The 21,104-nt window shown below is 39.6% G+C and overlaps 1 protein-coding gene across 9 annotated transcripts in view; it reads left to right on the top strand.

Annotated features, from left to right (window-relative positions):
• The window catches only part of LOC107141200 (bromodomain-containing protein 8), a 29,731-nt gene extending 10,690 nt beyond the window's left edge, over positions 1-19,041 (top strand). For 2 of the 9 annotated variants that reach the window (XM_015484436.2, XM_015484456.2), the window contains 18 exons: positions 4,276-4,345; positions 5,025-5,074; positions 5,386-5,508; positions 6,018-6,098; positions 6,623-6,687; positions 8,259-8,395; positions 8,923-9,141; positions 9,514-9,658; positions 11,228-11,508; positions 11,804-12,256; positions 12,551-12,644; positions 12,844-12,890; positions 13,749-13,963; positions 14,162-14,254; positions 14,416-14,484; positions 15,021-15,198; positions 16,383-16,487; positions 18,657-19,041. In XM_015484436.2, coding sequence (XP_015339922.1) covers positions 4,276-4,345; positions 5,025-5,074; positions 5,386-5,508; positions 6,018-6,098; positions 6,623-6,687; positions 8,259-8,395; positions 8,923-9,141; positions 9,514-9,658; positions 11,228-11,508; positions 11,804-12,256; positions 12,551-12,644; positions 12,844-12,890; positions 13,749-13,963; positions 14,162-14,254; positions 14,416-14,484; positions 15,021-15,198; positions 16,383-16,487; positions 18,657-18,716 — 2,485 coding nt within the window. In that variant the 3' untranslated portion in view covers positions 18,717-19,041. Of the gene's footprint in view, positions 1-4,275; positions 4,346-5,024; positions 5,075-5,385; positions 5,509-6,017; positions 6,099-6,622; positions 6,688-8,258; positions 8,396-8,922; positions 9,142-9,513; positions 9,659-10,644; positions 10,855-11,227; positions 11,509-11,803; positions 12,257-12,550; positions 12,645-12,843; positions 12,891-13,748; positions 13,964-14,161; positions 14,255-14,415; positions 14,485-15,020; positions 15,199-16,349; positions 16,488-16,969; positions 17,015-18,656 lie in introns of those variants that run through there. The other 7 variants (XM_015484410.2, XM_015484420.2, XM_015484429.2 and 4 more) reach the window with 7 other exon arrangements.
• Positions 19,042-21,104: the final 2,063 nt, after the last annotated feature.

The raw sequence follows: 21,104 nt of genomic DNA, 5'->3' as shown, positions 1-21,104 counted from the left end.
TTTTTTTTTTTTTTTTTTTTTTAAATTTTAGTTGTAGATGGACACAACACCTTTATTTATTTGTTTGTTTGTTTGTTTTTACGTGGTGCTGAGAATCGAACCCAGTGCCTCACACATGCTAGGCGAGCACTCTACCACTGAGCCACAACCCCAACCCCACCATTTTTAGTTTTTTTGAGACTGTGTTTTGTTAAGTTGCTGAGGCTGACCTGGAACTTGTGATCTTTCTGCCTCAGCTTCCCAAGTTGTTGGGATTACAGGCATATAACACCACACCTGACTAGACCACACACATACTCCTTTGGTGGGGTGGCGGTGTATATATGGGGCCTGTATATGCTAGAAAAGTGCTGTATCACTGAGCTGCATTCCCATCCCTAAACATACTGTTCTTGACCTTCTACTACTTCTCCTCTTAGTACTTGATCTTGGAGGATATAGTATATCTTCATTTGAAGATCTGTCTCATTCCTGCCTTTTTTTTTTTGGTGGTACTGGGGATTGAACCCAGGGCCTTGTGCATGCTTAGGCAAACACTCTACTAACTGAGCTATAACCCCAGCTCCCTCATTCCTGCCCATCTTTTTATGGGGGTTGGCTAGTACAGGTGATTGAACCCAGGGGTGCTTTACCACTGAGCTACATCCCCAGCCCTTTTTTTTTTCTGGTGGATACAACATCTTTATTTTTATGTGGTGGTGAGGATTGAACCCAGCGCCCCACGCATGCCAGGCGAACACATTACCGCTTGAGCCACATCCCCAGCCCTTTTGATTTTTTATTTTCAGACAGGGTCTCAATACATTGCCAGGGGTCTCGCTAAGGTTGCTGAGGTTGGCCTTGAACTTCCAAACCTCCTTTCTTGGCCTCCTTAGTCACCGGGATTACAGGCATGTGCTATCATACCTGGCCCCTATTTTGAGGTTGGGGGCAATACTGGGGATTAAATTCAGGGGCACTAGACCATTGAGGCACATCTTCAGCCTTATTTTGTATTTTATTTAGAGACAGGGTCTCACTGAGTTGCTTAGCACCTCACTTTTGCTGAGGCTGGCTTTGAACTTTGTATCTTCCTGCCTCATCCTCCCAATGTGCTGGGATTATAGGTGTGTGCCACCACACCCAGCCCATTTATTTATTTCTTAACAGCTGCATGGTATGTTTTATGACTACAATGTGAAATAGTGGCATGAAATAATATAAAACATTGTTTAGCAAAACCTTACGTGTACATTTGCTGCATATTATGTGGGTGAATATTTGCTAATATATAACTTTGGTTATATGTAGATTATATCTTATACCTATAAGCTGAAAGTAGAATTGCTAGGTCAAAGAGTATATGAATTTATAATATTTGGTAAAAAGTTCAAATTGCCTTGCTCAAAGATTTTTCAGTTTGCACTCCCAGTGCCTGTTTTTTATTTTCTGCCCTGTCTCATAGAATGTGTTTTCCCATGCTTTTGATCCTTGACAGTATTATAAAAGGTGAGAATGTCATATTTTTGATTTGCATTTATCTTAGGTGTGAAATTAATTGCCTTTATATGTTAAAAAGTCACTTGTATTTCCTTTACTGCAAATCATTTTCCCAGTTGTCTTTTTTATTATTAGTACTGCCTTTAATTGGGGAACGGGGAGGATTCCATCTAAATTAGGGAGGTAAGCTGCTGAGAGCCACAGCCTAGTCGGAATGATGCATGGCATTTTTGCCAGAAGGGAGTGGTTGAGAGGTGTCCGCCTCATGGCTGGGCACAAAATAACCACTTGTAGGTTTTATTACCCGAACTCCCTCGGGGCCACCCAGGCCACCCACTTGGCCCTTCCAGGAATACCACCAATCAGAAATCCCTCCTCCGGAACTTCCCCAACCAATGAGAACTCCAAAGTAGCTGGACAGCAGGGGTCTAATATACAATTGAATACACAGCTTAACATAACCATCATCATCTCAATGGCTAGCTGGTCACCTCAGCAATAAGCTATTTGCCTGATCAATGAGATACATTTTTTTTTCTATTTTTGCTATCAGATGCCAATTAACTTATTTTAGTATTTTTACCTTGTTCCCCCCCACCACCTTTTGGTGTTTTCTTTTTTGAGACAGAGTCTTGTTAAGTTTCCCAGGCTGGCCTCCAGCTTGCAATCCACCTGCCTCAGCCTCCTGAGTAGCATACACCACCTTACTCAGCTAAGACTTTTAAAATATAGTGTATTAAGATTTTTCTTTTATGGTTCTCGGCTTTTGCATCATGATTAGAAAGGTCTTCTTTGTGAGATTATAAAGAAATTGTGTTCTTCTAGTTCTTGCATGATTAAAATATTTTTAAAAATATTTTAATCTTGGATCTACTTGGGAGTTTTTCTGCTTATGAGATATGAGGTCTGGATCAAACTTTCTTTTTTTTTTTTTTTTTGCCTTTGGTACTGGGTATTGAACCCTTGGGTACTTTACCACTAAGCTAAATTTCCCAGCCCTTTTTATTTTTTATTTTGAGATAGGGTCTCATTAAGCTACTCAGGCTAGTCTCACACTTGTGATCCTCCTGCCTTAACCAGCAAGAGTAGCTAGGATTACAAAAGTGTGCCAGTGTGCTTGGCTTATTAAACTTTTTCCTGATAGGTCGTCATATAACCATTATGCCAACACAAAATTTAAAAACTTTTTTCTGCAGCTGGGAATGTAGCTCACAGGCAGAGTATGTGCTTAGTATGCTTTTGGACTTTAATTCAATCTCCAGTACCACAAAATAAGTACCAAAAATAAAGTAAATAGTGGGCTGGAGTTGTGGCTTAGTGGTAGAACTCTTGCCTAGCATGTGTGAGGCACTGGGTTTGATTCCCAGCACCACATAAAAATAAACAAGTAAAGGTATTGTGTCCATCTACAAAATATATATATATTTTTTTTTAAACTAAGTAAATAGAGACTTTTTTTAAGATTGTGAAGTATTTTAAACCCATAGAGAAGGGTAGAGAATAATATATAGTACAGTCCTTTTACACCCTTTGTTGATCCTATTTCACTCTATTTTCATTTTTGCTTGTTTTCTTTTTTTGTGTTTATACTTCCATCATTTTGGAAACTTGGTTGGCTTTGTTTTGTTGAGGAGGCGGTGGTGGAGAGTCTTTATTTATGGTCCTAGGGATTGGACTCTTGTGTTCTAGGGAAGTGTGTTACCACTTGAACTATATCCCCAATCCAAGGCAGTTCTCTTTTAAAAGAAGCAAACAACCAAATCAACATAAAAATGTTTTTCCAAGTGAAAAAAATTTTTACTATCTTTTCTTCATCTAGTAAATAGTATATCACCCAGGAAAACGGTTCAGCAATGACTTTTTTTTTTTTTGGTACCAGGGATTGAACCCAGGGGTATACCACTGGGTCACACCCCAGCCCTTTTTATTTTGAGACAGGGTCACACTGAGTTGCTTAGGGCCTTGCTGAGCTGCTGAGGCTAGCTTTGAACTTGCAGTCCTCCTGCCTCAGCCTCCCAAGTCACTATGATTACAGGCATGCGCCGCCATGCTCAGAAGCAATGACTGTCTTTAAATGGTTTTATTTTTTTCAAGGGGTTGGGAAATAATGAGGATTAAACCCAGGACCTTGAACATGCTAGGCAAGCTGTCTTGCTGAGCTACACTACACCCCTTTTATTTTTACTTCGAGACAGGGTCCTGTGGAGTTGTCCAGACCAGCTTTGAATTTGTGATTCTCCTGCCTTGATCTCTTGAGTGACTGGAATTATAAGCATATGCCACCAGGTCCATTTCTCTAAATTTTTTTTTTTAAAGGTCACAATTTGATTCTATTTGAGATTCTGCTGAGCTTCAGACTTGAGCAGACTTTATAGTCTCTTTTTTTTTTTTTAAGAGAGAATTTTAATATTTATTTATTTATTTTTAGTTTTCAGCAGACACAATATCTTTGTTTGTATGTGGTGCTGAGGATCTAACCCCGGCCACACGCATGCCAGGCAAGTGCGCTACCGCTTGAGCCACATCCCCAGCCCCTCTCTAAATTTTTTTTAGGTAGTTGTGTCGTTTTTCATAGTCAGATATTCTGTGACTGGGGGTATATAGCTCTGTAATAGAATCCTGGGTTCAATAATAGTAATTTTAAAAAAAAGATATTCCAGAATATTTCCCATTTGGCAGTTTTTATTCTAAATTTTGAAACTACAAACCTTGAACTCAACCAACTACCTCTCCCGTTTTTTGTTTTTTTTTTTTTTTTTCTGTTTGGTGTGTAATGAGACTTCTCTTACTTCGTAGGGTATCAGTTAGCAGAGCCATCAAGCCCTTTGCAGAACCTGGCCGCCCTCCAGACTGGTTCTCTCAAAAAGTAAGTTACTAAATAGGTGCTTTATTATAGTCATTGGGATTTAAAGTAGGGCTCTCTACCAAGTTCTGCCTTGTAATTACAAAGCTTTTATACCATGAAATGAGAAAATAGTTAAATGCTTTTCTTTCCTCCCACTTTTCTAATCTGTGTATGCTCATTCTTATAAAATCTTCTTGTCAGTGTTGTATAACAGTTAAGAGCCCAATTTTGGGTGTTAGACAGATTTGGGTTCTGTATGATTCCATCTAAAAACTTTAGACCATGATCCTCAGTTCTCTTGTTTATGAAATAGACATAAAAATTGCTTCGGTAATGTTGTAAAGTAATTGAGCTGATACATGTAAAACACTTTAGTAGAATACTTTGCATATGGAAATTACTCTGTAAGTGTTATTATAAATATTGGCTAGTGGGTTGGCTTTCCCCAAAGACACCCGAGGACAGAAGACTTCTTTTTCTTTCGTGGTATTAATTATTTTGAACTGATTGGATTGCAAAGTAATTTGTCCTATAAACTGTACACACTGCTGGGTCCTGTGATGTATGCAAAAGAAAAGCAAAAGAAACCACATACATCTTAAACATAGCTCTCTTTTCTAAACTTTGCTTAAATTTGTTGAAACTTGAAAAGCTTATTCGTTTCCAGGATTGCTCATCACGTTTTTACTTTTTTCCATAGCATTGTGCTTCTCAGTACTCAGAGCTCCTAGAAACCACTGAGACCCCAAAGTGAGTATAAAGCCAGATATTTCAGGCAGATCCCTTTAGTGGCAAGTGTTTACTGTGGAAATCTAGTTTATACCTATTTGGGGATGATAAAAGTATTGCAGAGGGATGGGGTTATGGCTCAGTGGTAGAGTGCTTGCCTAGCATGAGTGAGGCACTAGATTTGATCCTCAGTACCACATAAAAATAAAAGATATTGTGTTCACCTAAAACTAAAAAATAAATTTATGATTAAGTAGTAGAGAAGTCTTGAAGAAAGCAAGTGGGAGTGGAAACAAATGTCCTCTTAATAAGATGAATTTTTCCCCTCACAGACGCAAAAGAGGTGAAAAGGGAGAAGTAGTAGAAACTGTGGAAGATGTGATTGTTCGGAAACTGACTGCTGAAAGAGTGGAGGAACTGAAAAAAGTGATAAAGGAAACCCAGGAGAGATATAGGTACTCAACTCATCAGAGCACATATCAAATGGTTTGGAAAGACAAAGGGGACTAATTTCTTGTACTGGTCAGAATTTTTAAAATAGATTATTTTTAAAAGATACCAGAATGGACTGGGAATATAGCTCAGTTGTAGAGTGCTTTCCTAGGTCCTGGGTTAAATCACTAGCACCATAAAAAACAGTTGAGCTAGGTGTGGTGGTGCATTCCCAGCAATTTAGGAGGCAGGCAGGAGAATTGCTCGTTCAAAACCAATCTAAGCAATTTAGTGAGACTCTGTCTGAAAATTTTAAAAAGGGCTGGAGAATTGGCTCATTGGTAAAACACCTCTGGGTTCAATCCCTAGTACCAAAACTAAAACTAAAATAAAATAAATAAAAAACCAGTTGTCAATTTGAAGGTTGAGGTGGAACAATCACTTAAGCCCACAAGTTTGGGACCAACCTGGGCAACATAGCAAAACCCTGTTTCAAAAAGATTATCATTCTGTCTGCTTTTTCTTCCTATAGACGGCTGAAAAGAGATGCAGAACTAATTCAAGCAGGGCACATGGACAGCAGACTGGATGAGCTTTGCAATGACATTGCCATGTGGGTTATAATCTTCCATCTGTGCTCCTTTCTGTCTCACCTCTTTCCTTCCCAAGTAATCTATCTTCTTTCCTCCTCCTGCCATCCCTTTTGACTTGAGACAGATTCTAGGAAAGGAATAGCACTGGTTTGGTGTGTGGGAGTGGGGAATGAGGCCTTAGAGGGTTATAGAATATTTCAATATGAGAACATATTAATTCTAACTTAAAAGGTCTCTGTTTTGCCTGGGTGAAGAACTGAGAGTTAGTATACCCCAATTCCCTGTTTTGATGATTAGATTCCCTGCTTTCAGAAACAGCAGATATTGGGGGGGGGGTATAAAAAGGGCTGGGGTTGTGGCTCAGTGGTAGAGTGCTTGCCTAGCATGTGCAAGGCAGTGGGTTCGATCCCTGGCACCACATAAAAATAAAAACAAATAAGATAAAGGTATAAAAATAAATAAATAAATTCTCCATGAGGGCTCAATGAACTATGGGAAGGAACTAGATATCTGGCTACCATCTAACCTTTAATTCCCTCTTTAGGAAAAAAAAATTAGAGGAAGAGGAGGCTGAGGTGAAGAGAAAGGCTACAGATGCTGCATACCAGGGTAAGCTGAACTTAGTGCTTCTGCTTAATGGTTAATTATACTTACTGCATGCTATGATAGACTACTTTGTAAATTTAGTAGTTCAAATTTACATGCATATTTCTCTCTTGTCATCTTCTTTCTCTCTCTTTTTTACATTGTACCCTTTTGGGGGTTGGGGTGGGGTTGGTGCTAGTGCTAGGGACTGAACCCAGGGTCTTGTGCATGTTCCATATTTTATTGAGTCAATCTCTTAAGTCCTGGGAGTAGGTCAGTTTAGTTCTGTGTCATTTCAGGATTTAGTGTTACAGGTGTGCTCCCATCAAGGTTAGGCATCCATATGGTGCAAACTAATAGACTTTTAATAAGCTGCATTTCCATTACACTGGAAAATCAGAAACATGTACTTTTCTGAATTTTTTCCATCCTTTCTATATACCTTATTATTATCATTTTCGTCATGTCCCATAAAATCTTAGGTGTAACCTCTGGAGGAAGCAGAATGTTTTGGTATCCTGGCTGGCCTGCCAAAATTTTCCCTCTCCTCTCTGAAGTTTCAATAATTTGAGTCTGTGGGTCAAACTGACATACATAGATTAATAAGAGGAAAACCATACCAATTTATTACATTCATATGCACAAGAGACTCACAAAACATGACTCCTGGGCTGAGGATGTACCTTAGTGATACAGTGCTTGCTTAGCATATGAAGTCCTGGGTTCAGTCCTTAGCACTGCCATAACAAAAGATTCATGTTACCAGAATAAAAATAATTCTTCATGTCCAGGAAGAAACAAGAAAATGAGCTCTGCTCAGATGTCCCCATGTCTCAAATTTACTTTTAGGACATAAAGTCTTTTTAATAATACCTTGAACATAATTGAGGTTTTAGAAATACAACGCCCGTGAAAAGATTGAGAATAGTTTAGTTATTAGATAATGAAACAATTTAAGCATTTGCAATTCTGGGAATGCATGCTGTGAACCAGTGATGTCTTTCCCTCTAGTTATTTATGTGTTTATTTATTTATGCAGCACTAGGGATTTGAACAAAGGGTTACTTCACTACTGAACTACATCCCCAGCACTTTTTTTATTTTGAGACAGGGCCTCACTAAGTTACCTAGGCTGACCTCAAACTTGTGATCCTCCTGCCTCAGCCTCCTAAATCACTGAGATTATAGTTGAGTACCACTGTGTCTGGCCTTTCCCTTTTTTTAAAAGCAGAATCTTGAGCTGGTGACGTAGTTCTGTGACAGAGTGCCTTGCATGTACTATGCCCTGGGTTTGATCCCTGGCATCAAAAAATAAAAGCAGAGTCATGTTACTAAAGAAGATGTTGAGGAGTATGTAAACTGTTTTCCCAGTCCTTGGAAACTTAAATAGTTAAGAGTTTACTTAGTGTGAGAATTGCAGTTAGGAAAAATTAGGCTAAAAAATTACTCCTCTCTAGTGTTAAAGTAAGTTTTTAATCCACATTCATAATTTAATAATGCAGCATTCCTATGTGACCTTTGTTGTACATCAGTGGAGTAGTGTCTAGCTTCACTTATTTAGTACTGAAGATTTGGACTTTGTTTTAATGTTCTAGCTCGACAAGCAGTGAAAACACCCCCTCGGAGGTTACCCACTGTGATGGTCCGCTCTCCTATAGATTCAGCCTCCCCAGGAGGTGATTATCCACTTGGGGACTTGACTTCAACCACTATGGAAGAGGCCACCTCTGGGGTGAGTGTTATTTCCATCCATTGGAATTGATCAGTGAAGGGTGCAATAAGCCAGCAGAGAGCTGAGTGATGAGGAAACCACTTTTGACCTAGGAGCAACTTCTTGGTCTGAACACTAAAGACTATAATTTACCATGTTCTGTGCTCTAAGATAAGGACGGACCTAAAAGCACTGAGGCTTTTGACCTTTTTGAGAGATAGGGAAAAGACTGCATTCAGGAATTCTTTGCTGTGTATCTTAGTCCTATGAAATTCCTGCTGAAATAAGAGACAATTCCTTGTAAATATAATACTGGTAGGGGGTGAGGAGTTTGTAAATGGCAGATTGGATGGAATGGTTGGGTCATCATGGGTTTGAGTCAGTAGAAGAGAAAATAACATGGGGAAGAAAAGTATAGCTAAGATTAGGGGGTAGAGGGTTCTGGGCATTTCCACTCAGAACTAATAAAACCATACTAACCCATCCAGATTAGTAGGGAGCCTTCCATAGTTTGAGAAGTCAGATAAAGGTTCTCTGTTGTCTCTTAGGTAACCCCTGGGACTTTGCCGAGTACCCCAGTCACCTCGTTTCCTGGGATTCCTGACACCCTTCCTCCAGGCTCTGCACCCTTAGAAGCCCCCATGACCCCAGTAACAGATGATTCACCCCAGAAAAAGATGCTTGGACAGAAAGCAACTCCACCCCCCTCCCCTCTGCTGTCAGAGCTCTTGAAGAAGGGCAGCCTCCTGCCTACTAGCCCCAGACTGGTATGGAGACTTCTGTGGGTGTTTGAGAGCTGTGGTGATTTTAGTACTTGGAAGGGAATGCCTGGGACCTAAAATGTGACAAGGACAAAAAAGTTCAAAGGAGGAAGAGATGTCTTAGTTAAATATTAATTTAAAACAATAAGTTGATAGTATCCTTGGGTCCTGAGATATCTGAGCCACAATTATTTTGGTTTTCTTCCCAAAGAACTCTTGACAAATAAGTTCTGAACATTAGAGTTTCCCTTGGGTTTGAATTACTCTCTGTGGATAGTAAGTTTTAGTTTTCAAGAAGTTTGGTTGACAGAGTTTTGGGGGGAAGTGGTAGTAAAGGAAAGCTTGAGTGTAGCCTTCACCTCTATTCTTCCCTGGTAGGTCAGTGAGAGTGAAATGGCTGTTACTTCTGGCCATCTGAACAGTACAGGTGTCCTCCTGGAGGTAGGCGGGGTCCTTCCCATGATACATGGTGGGGAGATACAGCAAACACCCAATACTGTTGCAGCTTCCCCTGCTGCCTCAGGTAAGTCATCACTCTTCCTTTGTCTACTTCAGAGATGGTTTCATTATTATTAAGGAATTGTTAATCCATAACTACTTTTTTTTCTAACTTTGTTTTGGAGCTGCTTTAGCTGTTAAAACACATAGTGCTTGAAGGGCTGGGGTTTTAGCTCAGTGGTAGAGTGCTTGCCTAGCATGTGTGAGGCACTGGGTTTGATTCTCAGCACTGCATATAAACAAAAAAATAAAGGTCCATTGACAACTTAAAAAAACAAACAGTGGCTTGAAATTATTAATCCATTCCATCTTCAAATTGTTGACATCCCTGATTAACTACAGCATAGCTATTGATGAGAGGAACTTGAAGTTAATAGTGAAGCTGCTTCTCTGTGGCTTGTAAAATTGTGTAAAGGTGCTGGAGATACCTAAGATAATAGAATATGGGAAAGAGATTTGGCTTGAATCTCAGGCCTGCTACGCATTGGGTTTGTAATCTGATAGGTGACTTAACTACTGAGGCTCAATTTTCTGTTTTATTAATTGTGATATATATGCTATTCATTGATATAGTGAGAATTAAATGAGATAAACAAAATAAAGCAAAAAAATGCTTTACAAAATACCTTATATACCTTATAAACATTAGATATTGGTATTTGAATCATGTTGAAGTTGGGTAGTGTATAGCATGTTGAATCTCAACAGAAATGATATTTATTCAGACCAGTTTTTTTATTCTTGGTGATTATTTAATTTTCCTCTGAGGAAAGGTACCACCCATTTTTCTTATGTTGTGTATTCTAATACTTTGGTTTATTCCTAATTTAGAATTTTGGTTCATTCCTAACTTGGAAAAAGTAAGGTTAGAGAAAATAAAACTATAGATCAACATAGGAGTTGCTTTCATTCTTTGAGACCATAAATTTTTTCTTGGTTGAATCTTAGAGTGGCTATTGCTTCTTGTTGGTGTGCTTTCTTCTTACCTCATTTTGTATACCTCTTTGTTAGGTGCTCCCACTCTTTCCCGGCTTTTAGAAGCTGGTCCTACACAGTTCACCACACCTCTTGCTTCCTTCACTACTGTTGCCAGTGAACCTCCAGTTAAACTTGTGCCACCCCCTGTAGAGTCTGTGTCCCAGGCTACCATTGTCATGATGCCTGCGCTGCCAGCACCATCCTCTGCTCCGGCTGTCTCCACTCCTGAAAGTGTAGCTCCAGGTGCGTCTTGACCCACGCCCTGAGCAGCCACTAGGACCAAAATTTCATTTTGAGCTTCAGTTAAGGAAAGATAACCAAGAACATTAACTCTAATTTAGATGCTTCTGTTTTCCATAGAATGTGCCATCTTTATCCTTAGAAAAACAAACATGTGAAAAGGGTGGGTATTTGTTCGGGGAAAATGGTTAAGTGTACAAATAAGAATGTGTTCTCACCTTATTTTTTAAGTAAATGGGGGAGGAAAAAAAAAAAAACATAGGCATATATGTTTCTGACCTTAAGTGTACTTGACATCTGTCTATAGCTCTAATGTGATTTTTCAGGTGGTCACTTGGTATCCAATAAGCTGAGATACTTTTCCCTTTTTGTTTAGTGAGTCAGTCTGACACCTGTGTTCCCATGGAAGCTGTGGGGGATCCACACACTGTGACTGTTTCCATGGATAGCAGTGAAATCTCCATGATCATTAATTCTATCAAAGAAGAGTGTTTCCGATCAGGGGTAGCAGAGGCCCCTGGAGGATCAAAGGCTCCCAGCATAGATGGAAAGGAAGATTTAGATCTGGCTGAGAAGATGGATATTGCTGTGTCTTACACAGGTGAAGAGCTAGACTTTGAGACTGTTGGAGACATCATTGCCATAATTGAGGACAAGGTAACCATTCAGCAAAGTCCCAAAGAATCTCATAGCTTCTCTCCTCTGCCTTTCTTTTTTTCTCATAGTAAAACAGCTGTTGTGCTCCGTCTCTGTAATCTGAAAGCCTTTGGTATTTGGCATTAGTCATCTCCCCAGCCATTCCTATATTATTGATTTGCAGAGGGCAGGTGTCTGTCCCTACATGGGGGAAGAGAGAGAAATGGCAGGTTTATTTTCATTCAGTGCTAGCAAATTTGAAAGACTTGGATGGGCTTCTTTCTGTGACCTCAACAATCTGTGTATTATGGGACAGGTAGATGATCACCCTGAAGTGCTGGATGTGGCAGCTGTGGAAGCAGCACTGTCCTTCTGTGAAGAAAATGATGATCCCCAGTCTCTTCCTGGCCCCTGGGAACACCCAATCCAGCAGGAACGGGATAAGCCAGTACCTCTCCCTGCACCAGAGATGACAGTCAAGCAAGAGAGATTGGACTTTGAGGAAACAGAAAACAAGGGAATTCATGAACTCGTGGACCTCAGGGAGTCTGGTGTTGACATTAAAATGGAACCTGCAGAACCAGAGCCAGGCATTTCAGGGGCTGAAATTGTAGCTGGGGTTGTTTCAGCCACAAGTATGGAGCCACCAGAACTCAGGAGTCAAGACTTAGATGAGGAACCCAGAAGTACTGCAATTGGAGAGATTCCTGAAGCAGATGGTTCCAATGGGAAAGGCGATGAGATGCCACTTGCAACTGTGAAGACAGAGGTAAATAGTAATATCAGGAGCTGGGAGTATGTAAGTTTATAATTATAATACTGTAGGTAAAAAGTGATGGGTTTCCTGTTGAATTCCTGAGTCTTGGTGTGTTTCATGTATCCATAGCCCATAAGTTGTGATCAGTGTTAAGTATGCTTGTCCTATTCCTGTTAAGGTGGCCATTAGAATCATATCACATTAGTAGGACTTAAAATTTCTTCTATAGTCTCATTATCGTTGAAGAATAAGATTGTGTAGCAGTTTACCAGTACTTAAGACACTTGTTCTTTTTTTGATCTTCAGGCATCCCCCGAAAGCATGTTGTCTCCATCACATGGCTCAAATCCCATTGAAGATCCTTTAGAGGCAGAGACTCAGCACAAGTTTGAAATGTCAGGTAAATAAAAGACAGGAAATCTATACTCTGTAACTAACCTGAAATAATTTGCTCTGTCTTCTGAGGGATTGTGGGTTGTGGGTAAGTAGAGGAGATAGAACAGGTAGGAATGGAAAGGAAAGCTGCAGGGGATTATTGTCCATAGGAAGGGGAAGGCTAAGGTGGAAAAATCTTCAGGTAGTCTTTCTCTCCTCTGCAGACTCATTGAAAGAAGAATCAGGGACTATTTTTGGAGGCCAGATAAAGGTATTTCAGACTTTTCTTTATTCCTCTTGCCATGTGATTAGATTTCCCTATAGCACTACCTTTTTAATAAATTTTGGTGTACTCTCACATCTTTATTCTCTGAGACTGGTAAGGAGTTGCATGGGGAAAAGCTGCAGTGGACAGTGTGGCATAGTGGGAGTACTATAACAACATGCGCTTCCCATCTGAAAGAGTTTGTAAATATCACACAGTCCTTTCTTTACATTTAGTGCACAGATAAACTTTGATATACCTAGAGTGATTTAGAGTGAATAGGGATATCAGAGCCAGGGAGAACATAGAAGAAATCAGATTATTAATTATCCAGTGAGATATATAGAAAATTTTTCTTTTTTAGAGCAGTAGTTAACAGAGACTTAATGTGATGTGAGTTTACTCCATCAGATGAGACATGAAATAAAACTTTTTTTTTTTTTTTTTTGTAATTTTTGTTTATTTTTAAATGTGGTGATGGGGATCTAACCCAGACTCACATGCATGCTAGGCAAGTGTTTTACCACTGAGCTATCTCCCCAGTCCCCAAATAAAACTATTTTTGATAACTTTGTACCCAGGGTCAGAATTCCTCTTAAGAGCAAGGGGAAAGAAGGAATGCCTCTTAGCTTAGTCTTAAGAAAGTAGCTTTTTTTAGATCCTGGGTTTTATTCTTAGTCAAGGTTTGAGATTACTTAGCCAGTGGCTATAAGTAGATAGTAGTATAAGTGATAGAGGGCTCAGTCAAGAATCAGTGTCAGGCCATTTCTAGAACTGATCTAACTCAAAAGGCAGATCATGTTTAATGATGCTTTGCTGGATAGCTTTGTTTGCATATGTTGACTGGAGCACACTGTGTCTAAGGATGCCGCAGGTGAGGAGGAGGAGGAGGATGGAGTCAGTGAAGCAGCCAGTCTAGAGGAACCTAAGGAAGAAGATCAAGGAGAAGGCTATTTGTCAGAAATGGATAATGAACCCCCTGTAAGCGAGAGTGATGATGGCTTTAGCATACACAATGCTACCCTGCAGTCACATACACTGGCAGACTCCATCCCCAGCAGCCCTGCTTCTTCACAGTTGTAAGTATCTGAAATTCTTTTTTTTTTTTTTTTGAGGCAACACAGTAAAGATGAGAAGGAGGAGAAGAGAGGATCTTTATTCTTACTTTCTCATCTTCCCTTTCTGGGCCTGGAACAAATAGTTGACAAAAAAATAATTAGGACTTTCTTTTTTTTTTTAAACTTGTGCCTGCTAGAACTCCTATATCTCTGTTTCAGCTCTGTCTGTAGTGAAGATCAAGAAGCTATTCAGGCCCAGAAAATCTGGAAGAAAGCCATCATGCTTGTATGGAGAGCTGCAGCTAACCATAGGTAAGTGAGCCTTATTAGTTTCTCTTGCTCCTCATTGTTGGAGTGGTTTTCTGTGGGACTGCTGGTGTCTGCTCCTCACTACCTTCAGTTACTTAGAGTAAGCTTCCTCTCCTATGCTTCCGGAAAATAAATCAGTATTGCACCTCATTCTTTTTGGACAGGTATGCCAATGTCTTCCTGCAGCCTGTTACAGATGACATAGCACCTGGCTACCACAGCATTGTACAGAGGTAAGCCATGGTTCCTCCAGTATACTGACTTGCTTAAATTGAAAGTCATCCAGACTTAGTGAGTATTTGTTTTAGATAATAATAAGTTCAAAGTTAGCATTTTTGATGTAAGGGTATCCACATGCTAAAACCATTCTAGTGACTGGATCACCACTGATTGTCTAAAAAAATTAACACCCACATACACACTTCACAGGCTGAGGTTGTAGCTCAGTGATAGAGCACTTGCCTAGTATGTATGAACACCGGGTTTTATTCTCAGCACCAATATAGATAACTAAAATAAAGGTCCATTGATAGCTGAAAAATATTTTTTAAAAAATTAACCCCTTTAATTACCTTTCTCACTGCTTATTATACAGACTGACCTTTTTGGAGCTAAGTTTATGTTTTGGGATGAGGGGTTGGCATTAGAATCCTGGAGGCTGAAATTGAGATATATAAGAAGTTGTATATCTTAATAATGTTTTCAGAAATCCAGGCAAGTCCTCTTTCTACCTCCACTGCCATTTTTCCTCTTTTTTTTTTTTTTTTAGGCCTATGGATTTGTCAACTATTAAGAAAAACATTGAAAATGGACTGATCCGCAGCACAGCTGAATTTCAGCGTGACATTATGCTCATGTTTCAGAATGCTGTAATGTATAACAGCTCAGATCATGATGTCTATCACATGGCAGTAGAGATGCAAAGAGATGTCTTGGAACAAATCCAGGTACTTTGAGGCTCCTTTGTGTTTCAGCAAGGATGAAGTGAAAAGGATGAAGGGAAGGACTCAAATTGATGACAGGGAAGGGTGCCATAGCTTTTACTTGAAATAGCCATAAGGAACGACATTAGGAATATAACATTTTTGTTCTTGTGCAATTCGTGTTGATTTTCTCTTTTTGGGGAAGGAATCAGAAGATTCTTCCTTTCTATCACTACTTGGCATGTGTGCATAACAAAAATAGTTTCTTCTCTGTTCCTTTTTATCACAGGTAACTTGCTTCTATCCTATAGTTGCATAACCAGGCATCCTTTGGGAAGTTGACCTTGAAGGAATGTTGTATCTTTGCATGTATGCCAAATTACTTGAATTGCCAAATGGTCTTGGTTCATCCTATATGTATTCTTTTTCTCATTCTTAGAGGTTAGAGCTCTTTTGTTCTGTTTTTGAGGGTAGAGATTTTGGTCCTATTATTATAAACCTATATTAAAGCAAAAAAAGACATTTTGACATTTTCAATTTCTTTAGAATACCTATTATAACTAGAATTAAAACCTAATGTGGGGCTGGGTTGTGGCTTAGTGGTAGAGCGCTCGCCTAGCACATGCAAGGCCCTGGGTTCGATCCTCAGCACCACATAAATAAAATAAAGATATTGTGTCCGACTTCAAAAAATAAATATTAAAAAAAAAAAAACGTAATATGCTGGGCTAGGGTTGTGCGGCTCAGTGGTAGAGCACTTTTCTAGCACACGTGAGGCATTGGTTTGATCCCCAGCACCACATAGAAATAAATAAAGGTATTGTGTCCATCTACAACTAAAAAAAAAAAAGATTTTTTAAAGGGGGAAAAAACAACAAAAGCCTTAAAAAATAGTAATTATAAAAAAACCTAATGTGCTAAACTTCCAATAAGGCAAAAAACTTTTGATGCTGGATGCAGTGTTATATACCTATAATACATATACCAGGTACTTGGGAAGCTGAGGCAGGGGGGTTGCAAATTTGAGGTTAGCCTTGGCAACATAGTGAGACTGTGCCTCAAAAAATAAAGATAAAAAGGACTGGAGGTGTGACTCACTGGTAAAGCACCCCTAAATTCAAACAAAAGCAAACAAACAAAACTTAAAGTGTCTTAATTTTTTCCTACTATATCAGGTCTCTGGCCAACCCTGTTTCTTTTCCCTATAGCAATTCTTGGCCACACAGTTGATTATGCAAACATCTGAGTCTGGAATCAGTGCTAAAAGTCTTCGAGGAAGAGATTCTACTCGAAAACAAGATGCTTCAGAGAAGGTGAGGTGATAGATCAGAAAAGAGACTATTCACCAGTATTCCAGTGCTAAAAGTCTGGAGTATTCAAAGAACCTTATGTTAGTACTTGGTATTGCCAAGCTTCTGCATTCTAATGGTGCACAGAAACAGATCATAGAATAGTAGTTGTTTGCTCCTATCCAAACAAAGAAATATGCTGTTAACTGAGAGGCCTAGTAACATGGCAGAAATTTTGAACTGAGTGAATGAAATATTAATTCCTTTTGGGAGAGTACTCTCAAGGGGGTTGGGGGAATTGACCTAGCTTGCAGCAGTTAGGTACCATCAATTCCTGTTCCACAAACATGATGACTAGATTGCTTTTGTATCTCTTTCCTCTTATTCTTGGGTTTTTAAATTTTGTCTTTGTGTGTATGGTGCTTGTGTCTCTGTCCTGAGGTTTGGGGTGCTTGCGGCTGAGAGTTTCCGTGGAACCTGATCAGTGTTTGTTTGTCCTCTAACAGGACAGTGTCCCCATGGGCTCTCCTGCCTTCCTTCTCTCTCTCTTTGTAAGTATTGAATGGCTGCAAAGGGTGGTGTTGCCAGAAAGGTTCTCAGCTCCTGCTGGGGGTGGGTGGCAGAGGGAAGTCCAACACATAGACTGTGGCAATATCTTAAACTTCTGTTTACTTAGGTGGAATAAGAAACTGTCTTTTCTTCTGCGTTTCTGTCTTCTTGCATGTGTGTGTGTGTGGGCTGGGTAGGGAATGTTGATGGTATCACTGAGGTATTCTTGGGGTAACGATCTAGGATGCACCTGCTCTTCATTTCTTGACTCCACCACTTACTAATTCTTTACTTACAAATAGAAAATTACTTAGAGCAGCAGATACTACCCGACTTTTTATTGGTGTTCTTTATACTGGCAGATATTTAGCAAGTACTTTTCTCCTTTCTCTTAAAACAAACTTTCAAAAATAATCCCTGATACACAAACACTCAGTAAAACTTAAGCTAAAGATCTCAGTATTAATGCCCACTATAAACAGTAGTGGCTGGTGGAATTAGAGGTAAGCTTAGTAGAACTAGCCTAAAAACTTGTATTCTTTTCCTCCATGAATTAAATGATTCTCTTATTCTGTGTGGTTCATTATAGAACATGAGGCATACTATACTGGAAGGGCATCAGGCTAAAAAACTATATGGTCTTAAGATCATTGGGTAATTTCTTGGGGCCTTGTTTCCTCCTCTGTGTGATAGAACTAATATATAATGAGTTACCTGTCCAGCCTACCTCACAGGGTTGTTGTGAGGATAAAATGAGAATGATAATTATGAAACTGGCTTTAAAAAATTAAAGTGTGTATATAAACGCAAGGTGGTATTTTTGTTCTTACAAAAGTTACCTCATAGGTAACTTAGGTTCATGAGCTCAAAATATTTTAGAATCCTTGCATATTAGAAATGTAAAAATGGTCTGGCCCAGCAAAAGTGTTCACTAGTTCATCTTGCCTACAGGCCTTTCAGCCTGTACCACAGACAGAACACTATGGTCTCCGTTCTTTCTTATTGGCCTGCAACAGTGACTCTGGATCACCAAGCAGTTGGCTGGCTATTGCAAGGCTGGTTAATAGGATCTTTTATCTATTGAAGACAGCAAAGTATTGCACAAGAGGAAGGAGCTGGGCTGCAGGGAGAGAGCAGCAGATGGAAAGAAGCCTGATTGTCCTGATCTCATGGAAAACAGCTGTCAGGAGGTGCTAGGGAACTAGTGCCAGGGTCAGTCTGCAGGAAAGGCCTTTCTTATAGGGACCAACAGCTGGACAGGTATGTTAGCCAAGAACCTCACTATCCAATTCCCTTTCTAACTTTCCCACCTTTAGTTTACTCTTCCTGTTCCTTTGCACATGATTTGGGCCTGGGTGGTATGACTAACAGTCATTCTGTGGGACCCCAGGTGAATTCCAAGGACCTCTGTGATGGTCATGATCCAGATAATCTGTCCTACATTTCCTCTCACAAACTACGAGGTGTTTTTTTTAGCTACTCTGTGGGAAGAAAGAAATATGCCCCCTCATCCCTCTGAAGTTTTGTGCTGATTTTTTTTCCCCTCTCCCCCACTAAACCAAATCCCTGCATTCCTATTGCACCTTGTCTCTTAACTCTTAACCAGCTTATTCATACCCTCTTTCTTTCTCTGCTGTCATCTAGGATGGGGGCACCAGAGGACGCCGCTGTGCCATTGAAGCAGACATGAAGATGAAAAAGTGAAGCCTCAAGAGTGTTCTCTTTGAGCTAAACCTGAAATAGAAGTAAACAAGATAGAGCTTGGGCTTGTGGGCCCTGTTCCAGAACTGGGAATTACAGAAGAGGAGGCGCCCGGGCCGCATGACATGAGCTGGAAAAATCTCTCTCAGAGAGTTGGAAGTAACACATTTGCCTGTTTTAGGGCAAAAATCATGGGCTGTGTTAATGCCCTCATGTGTAGCTAGCAGATTGTAGCTAGTTTGTACTGTCTTGTGAAGTGTACAGACTTTTTAAAAATAAATCTGTGAAGTGCGTGTGTATACAATAAAATGAAAAAAAAAATCTCTGGCCTTTGGGGTGTCTTTTGTGCGTGTACGTGTGTGTGTGTGTGTGTTTGTGTGTGTTGTGTTTGAAGCTTGTGGTTTCTTCTACATTATCACTGTTTACTCATTTGTGAAAATGAGATTGTCGGGGGAAAGTGGTCTTATGAGCTGCCTGCTGCAGCCAAGAAAAGGTAAGTAACCAAGATGAAACTAATAATGTTTTAAAGTATTGTGCAATAAGGACTGTCTTACTCGGCTTTTCTTAAATGTTAGGGAAATTAAGGGTTATCAGAGATCTGTTCATGGCATCGCTTGAAGATTAATAAGATTGTAGACAGAGGTAGCATTGACCTTTATCTCAATGACATTGTGTCATTTAACACTCTTCACTGATGTTTCTAGGGTGTTATCATTTTCTCCTCTTTTTTTTTTTTTTGTCAATGGACCTTTATTTAATTAATTTATTTTTGTATTGTACGTGGTGCTGAGGATTGAACCCAGTGCCTCACACATGCCAGGCAACACTCCACCACTGATCCACAGTCTCAGCCCTCCTCTTTATTTCTATGTGTAGAACTATAAGAGTTTTTGTTTTGCTTTGTTCTTTTTATTATTATTTTTTATTTTTAGTTGTAGAGGAACACAATATTTTTTGTTTATCTTATTTGGTGCTGAGGATTGAACCCCGGGCTCACACGTGTGAGGCAAGCACTCCACCACTGAGCTACCACCCCAACCCTTGCTTTATTTTTATTGAGAAAGGATCTCACTTTGTTGCCCATGTGGGTGTGAATTCACAATCCTCCTTAGCCTCCCAAGTAGTGCACCACTGCACCCGCAGAGTTCTTTACATTGTTCTTGGAAGGCTAACCTCAGTTTAAGAATTACCAATGTTGGGCTGGGGATGTGGCTCAAGCGGTAGCGCGCTCGCCTGGCATGCATGTGGCCCAGGTTCAATCCTCAGCACCACATACAAACAAGGATGTTGTGTCCGCCGAAAAACTAAAAAATAAATATTAAAAAATTCATTCTCTCTAAAAGAAAAAGAATTACCAATGTTGAGCTGGGGTTGTAACTCGGGTAAATTACTTGCCTAGTGTGTGCAAGGCCCTGGGTTTGAGCCCCAGCATAGCACTGTAGTGTGTGTGTATTATTAGATACATATAATATGTATATATTTATAATTTTATATATATAAATACTATTTATATATATAATGAAGCAAGAGGATCTCAAATAGCTCAGTGGTAGAATTCTTTGCCTAACAAGTGCAAGGACTTGGATTCAGTCCCAGCACTGCAGAAAACAAAAGATGGGGGGAGTAAAGGTGAGTAGGATGTTTTGTAGCACTTTATACCATCTTGAGAAAGATACAATTAGGACTGGGGATATGGCTCTGTGGTAGAATGTTTGGCATGCACAAATCCCTGTGTTCCATCCCCAGTACTGCCAAAAAAAATTAATGTTTAGAAGTCACAGTTCTTTTCACCTTAAATAGAACTGTTTATAAAGCCTGTTAGAAAGATAAGCAAGTAGAAGATAGTCTTTATGAGACAATGGAAAATAATTCAGTCCAGGAGTTAGAAAAATGTGAAATAAAGCCATCCAAACAGACATGTGATGTTACTGAAGCACTAAAAGGTGAAAAAGGTCTATTAAATAAAGAACATAGATTTAGGGCTGGTAGAAAAAGTGATGGATGAGATTAGGAAGCCGAGTTGAAGTTTAGGCATAGGTGGTGGGGGCAATAAAGTGATTAATTAGAACAGATCATTGTAGGAAAATACACCAGAGAGGGAAAAATAGGTCTATCTTAGGACTTTGGCCAATTGAGAAATTTATATTTGCGATTTCTAAAGCCTTTAATAAGGAGACTGTTGAGAGCAGATTGAATACAGAAAATGAAAGAGATGCATTTGTACAGCAACAAAGGCACAGAAGAATCAGTGGGGGCAAATTGGGAAGAGAATTTGCTTACTGAATACAAGAGAAGTGTTAAAACACAACAGGTTCTTATAGAGTAATAGTGTTGGTGATGGAAATAAGGAAGTTGGAAAGAACAAATTATTTTGGATTTAGGAAGAGGTGA

Source organism: Marmota marmota, unplaced genomic scaffold, assembly GCF_001458135.2.
Source record: "Marmota marmota marmota unplaced genomic scaffold, marMar, whole genome shotgun sequence".
NCBI lineage: Eukaryota > Metazoa > Chordata > Mammalia > Rodentia > Sciuridae > Marmota > Marmota marmota.
Note: the sequence above shows the minus strand (reverse complement) of the source record. Positions and strands in the feature narration are given on the sequence as shown.